This window comes from Gymnoscopelus braueri (assembly GCF_963280865.1).
Source record: "Gymnoscopelus braueri genome assembly, chromosome: 12".
Classification (NCBI taxonomy): Eukaryota; Metazoa; Chordata; class Actinopteri; order Myctophiformes; family Myctophidae; genus Gymnoscopelus; species Gymnoscopelus braueri.
Window position 1 is genome coordinate 11189271 of NC_137614.1, and position 5304 is coordinate 11194574.

Sequence of the window (5304 nt, forward strand, 5' to 3'; positions counted from 1 at the left end):
CAACAGGCTATAATAGCACAGTTGGACCAACACCACAATTGGAACCAGATGAGGTTAGCTATTAACAGTCCGCACACAGAACACTTCATAGTTCAATGTTTAGATGGAAGAATAGTTTGTTTGGTGTTTTTCCTCTGAAAAGAACCGCAAGCATTCTGCACAATTAGAAACATCAAGTTAAGCTAAATATACAATACGCAAAGCATCTTAGTAGCTCCAGCTGTGGATTCATTTCACAATGCTGCTTGAACATGCAAACCCTGACAAATTACAGTTGTTATGAACCTTTATTATATCGTAATACTGTCCATGGCTTGTATTTTCAGCAAATATCATATACAAGTAAAATGCTTCTTTGTTGTGTGCAAACATTTGAAAAAACACATAGCGAGGTCCTGTATACAAACACAAATTCTCAGACGGAAAAGTCTGATGGAGCAACAATAATTATAATTAAGACGTAGAAAAGAACAAAAAACAAAGTCCTTCTGTTTCAAGAAAGATGCGATTGAGTCCAGGTGGTGCAGGGGTTCGATTCCCCCCCCCCCCCGCCTCTGTGGTGCCACCTTGCTTGGTTGGGCAGTTCAATGAACACAGCGGACTGTGTTTGTTGGTGGGAAGCAGACAGGGGAGAGCCATCTCTCTCACTGCACAGTTTGCGACTGCTACAGGTTGTCTGTTCATCAGAACTGGGAGGGATAGCGTGTTCCTCTGCCCTCCCGGTTAAACTCCTTAATGTCACAGTGAAACTGAAAAGAAGTGGCTGGTGACTCCATCACGTGTTTTGGAGGAGATGTCGTTGTTTACACCTTATCCCCAGGATCAACAGTAGGTGTTGGCAGTGACAATATACATTATATAAGAATACTGAATTGGGGAGAATTTATTTTATAAGATTGAAAAGAAATAGTTGATTTTAAAAAAAGTAACGGGAAAGATGCGATTGAGATGTCTCCAAAAACGTCAGAGAGGAAGCCCAACATAAGATGAAGGCACTAAGAGGTGAACAGTATTGAATACGTAGGTCCACAATGGAAACAAGTCCCCAGGACTTTTTTGTGTTGTCCTTTTAGCCTACATATTTTATTGTACCACTGTGCTGTTTACATTTCTCACTAATAAAGTATTCAATCAATCAATCGCTACAAGCACACTCCTTCTGTTACTCAATGTTTAGCTATTGCAGTTTTCTCTACTTTGACCTCAAAAGCAGTCATTGGAGAAATCACCAAGATGGAAATTCCCACTTCAATCCACGCTTTGCAGGAAGGAGGGAGGGTACCCCCAGGGTTCTGTCCTGTGGTCCATATATTAAGAGGTACCGGTAATCCTGATGTCCTATGATGTTCCGCCTTGTGCGGTCGTCTAGTCCCGGTGAACCTCTTCCTTCGTCCACTGCCATTGGTCCACTCCCAGTCCCAGAAAGCAGTAATCCTCTGAAAGTACACAGAAACACAGAATGTAGAACACAGAGTTTTACTTCATAGTCTTGTGTTGGGGCAGCTGGCTTTAAGGGGTAAGACCACTTTGGTAGAGGTTTAGGTTGTGTATTTATTTACCTTGCAGCGGTGTTACTCCAATGGTGGACAAGAAATCAAGAAATAATTGCTCCATTGATTACAAAATATGCTCCTCGTAGGCTCGTTGACTGACATTGTACGGTAAAACAGCTCTCAAAGTCACTCTTTTAGCACGTAAACGAACACCAACGAAGCTGATTAAGACGATTTAGAACAGGGCGGCAGTGGCTCAGGGGTAGAGTGGCCGGGTAGAGTGAACTGGAAACCACAAGGTTCCCAGTTCGATCCCGGGTTCCCCCAGAGTTAGTGTTGAAGTGTCCTTGAGCAAGACATTGAACCCCTAATTGCTCCCAATGAGCAGGTTGGTGCCTTGCATGGTTTCCTCTGGTGTGTGAATGTGTGTGTGCATGGGTGAATGTACAGTAATGCACAATCTATGCAAAGCGCTTTGGATAAAACCCAGTACTCCAAACCCAGTTCTGTATTTTTTTTAATAAAAACTTCCTGCTGATCTTACTATTTGAAGATCCGGATCAGTGGATCCAGGCCGGGTTTTCTTCTTAATAAAAATAGCAAGATCAACTGAAAGTTAACATTTTTATAAAAAAATAATAAACAGTACTGGGTTTTGTGATGTTCTATATTATCTGAATCAACTTTGTTTGTGTTCGTTTACGGGCTAAAAGAGTGACTTTGAGAGCTGTTTCACTGTACAATGTAAGTCAATGAGGAGCATATTTTGAATTATCAATTTCTAATCAATGGAGCAATTATTTTTGATTTCTTGTCCACCTTTGGAGTTACATCATGGCAAGGTAACTAGACAACCCAAGCCTCTATCAAAGAGGTCTTTCCCTTTAACAGTGATTCTCAATCTGTGTGCCGTGATGGTATTGCAAGTGGCCCCCCTGCACCACCTGGACCAAAGAATTTACAGAACACTTTAGATTTTAATGATAATATACACTAACATTAATATTTTGAAACATGTACAAAATAATATGTCGTGATATTTCTTCTTTAAATCTTTGAAAAGTGAGTTTTCACTGTGATACCGATAAATAGGAATGTATACTATGTTAGTTCCAGTGATCCAAGCGGGAACACAATCGATTGTTTGATGCTTTGAAAATGCACACGGCTGCAGCATTAAGTGGTCAGATGGGTGTTTGTTACGCTTTTGAGATTTTCAAGTGGGGGGGCCCTGATCCAGAAAAGAACCACCGCTTAAGAATGTACAGTACACTTGGGAGTTGTAGTTCCACATTAATGAGACAGCCGTTGGGAGTTTAAAGTCGCTGTCACCAGGGCCACTAAGTTAATTTGGGCTACTTGACTTCTTGCTGCTCACTTAAGGAAGCTTCTCTGTGGATTCCCGGGCAGTGAGCTCATAGTTCAGACTTAGATACTCTCTCACACACACACACACACACACACACACACACACACACACACACACACACACACACACACACACACACACACACACACACACACACACACACACACACACACACACACACACACACACACACACACACACACACACACACACACACACACACACACACACTCTCTTGGTGAAACACTTGGGGGAATTCAGCCGTCCAGCCGCTCTGTGAATGTCATGCCGGGTGTCACATGATTGTAATGTATGATGGGAGTGAGGTGACGTCTAAATGTTGGAACAGCTGAACGGAACAAGATCAACGGATATAATTTACGTTTAGCTCATGGTTCTCTGCGGTTAAAGGACCGGTGGCTACATGTGCAAGAGAGAGAGTTGTTGTGGGTGTTTAAAAATAAGACTCGGCTGCCAAGTGAAGGAGAGGCAGATGTTATTTTGGAAGCTCACACTGCTGCAACATAATGTCCGCTAGGAAATAGAATACCTGAGCTACAGTAGCAACGTAAGGCTTCGTTTATATCCCATCACCGTCCGTCACTTGCCGCAAATAAATATCCGATTCCTTTGGCAAGCAACACCGTTGTGCTACGGAGTATGAATTAGGCTTAATAGGGGCTTGTCTAAACCCAAACCTCTTGGTAATGACCTTAGGCATGAATGAATAGGCTACATCACACCAGTGGTTCTCAAACTGGAGTCTGTGGACCCCCAGGTGTCCTTGAAGGGGTTCCAGCCAGGGGGTCCCCAGCAAAATGAGGAACCGTTTAATTTCACTATTAATTAACCGGCTAGACATTAATCCATGAGAATGTATGTATGAATGAATGACTATGTTACTACGCAGGTTTCACTCTCTCCACTGTTATCTCCCCACCAGTTGTAGAATTCTGTACTAAATCAAACAACACAAATAGGGTCCTCGACATGAAAATCGAAAAACAGGCATTTTGGTAACACAGGCTAACATAGAGTGGTTCTCAAAGTGGGGTCCAGGGACGGGGCCCTAGGGGTCCTTGAGATGTAACCACTTTTTAACCCTATATAGGCCTACGTTGGCTATTTTAAAATTGCCATGGGTTGTGAGCTCTGAGCTTGTAGATCTATTTTTTATTTTTGCCAAAATTGTGTACAATTTGGGGGGAATGTTTTAATTTTTTAACTAAAATCTCTCTCTTCTGGTGGTCCCTGGAATAAAACATTTTCAGATGTGGGTCCGCTAGCCTTGGATCAAGACTATTAATAGATATATGATCATAGATGGATGAGTCTGACTTAGATATGCAACTGTGAGAATCGATAAAATACATCTATGATAGTCTTGATCCAAGGCTAGGGGACCGCGGCCGAACACTAGCCTAACATATCGATCTGACTGGGGGTCCTTGTGCACATTTGAGAAGCACCTACACAGTAGCCTACCTGTCCTGTATGTCCTATGATCCATGTGAGTGTCGCGGCTCACTGCGCCTCATCCTCCCCGCTGCTGCCCAGCTGTGAGGACGACAGATGCCGGTTCCTGCCGGTCTGCACGGCCTGCAGGTTCTTGTAGCGGACCAGCGCCAGGGCGATCTCCGCGTTCCACGCGGTGCCGCCGTCCTGCGGACAGCGAAAGTCGATCTCCTTGCCCGTGGCCATCACCACGGTGAAGTACACCAGCCCCCGCTTGTACTCCACGCAGTCCACCGTGGCCATGCGCTCGAAGCGCAGCTCCTTGGCTTTGGAGCAGTAGGGCTGTGTGACGATTACACATTTAAGTTGACGATTCATTGTCACGCAAAATAATTGCGATTAACGATTTTAATTGTGTTTTTGGCATTGAACATTATTGGAACTTATGCATACAACATACATTTATGTTAGCCTTTTAGGCTTCGTAATCAAAAATTGCACAGGGACGATATCGATATGTCAAATAACTGAAATATACAAATAAATGACTGACATTAATTTTATACAAAATAGCAGAAATAACTGATCAGCTATTCTGGTATTTTTGTTTTAATGTTATGAACATTTTTCAAAATGGAAACGATTATGCAAAACAAATATTGCGATTTATCTCAAATAATTGCGATTTAGGTGATTATGTAATAACTGTGACAGGTCTACCTTGGAGGAGCAGGAGGAGGAGAAGGAACCCCCGCGGCTCTGAGCGGTGGCAGTAGCGTCCGAGTCCCCCACGGACCCCCCAGACCCCCCGGACCCCCCGCCGGCGCTGCCTTTACACTTATGTAGACGCAAGCCCTCGTCGGTCAGCACGCATCGCTTCTTCTTCCAGAGCTGGAGGAGCCCGCTGCTCCGCTTCTCCACCAGCCCGTCTCTCATCACCTTGACCGGCGAAGACATGGCGGTGGTCCCGCTCCCCCACTCCCACAG

General features: G+C 44.0%; 1 protein-coding gene across 1 annotated transcript; it reads right to left on the reverse strand.

Annotated features, from left to right (window-relative positions):
• Positions 1–268: 268 nt before the first annotated feature.
• Positions 269–5304, reverse strand: phlda3 (pleckstrin homology-like domain, family A, member 3). The gene is made up of 3 exons (XM_080444927.1): positions 5139–5304; positions 4348–4643; positions 269–1436 (listed from the first exon to the last, which is right to left on the reverse strand). Exons 1-2 carry the CDS (start codon positions 5272–5274, stop codon positions 4387–4389), a joined length of 393 nt encoding a protein of 130 aa, XP_080301053.1. The 5' UTR covers positions 5275–5304; the 3' UTR covers positions 269–1436; positions 4348–4386.

Excerpts from the sequence above, each read along its gene's own strand:
- phlda3 (XM_080444927.1), bottom strand. The coding sequence starts at position 5,274 with ATGTCTTCGCCGGTCAAGGTGATGAGAGACGGGCTGGTGGAGAAGCGG. Across the intron at positions 4,644-5,138 it reads TAAGTGTAAAGGCAGCGCCG|CCAAGGAGCTGCGCTTCGAG; the intron begins GCGGGGGGTCCG and ends ACTGCTCCAAAG.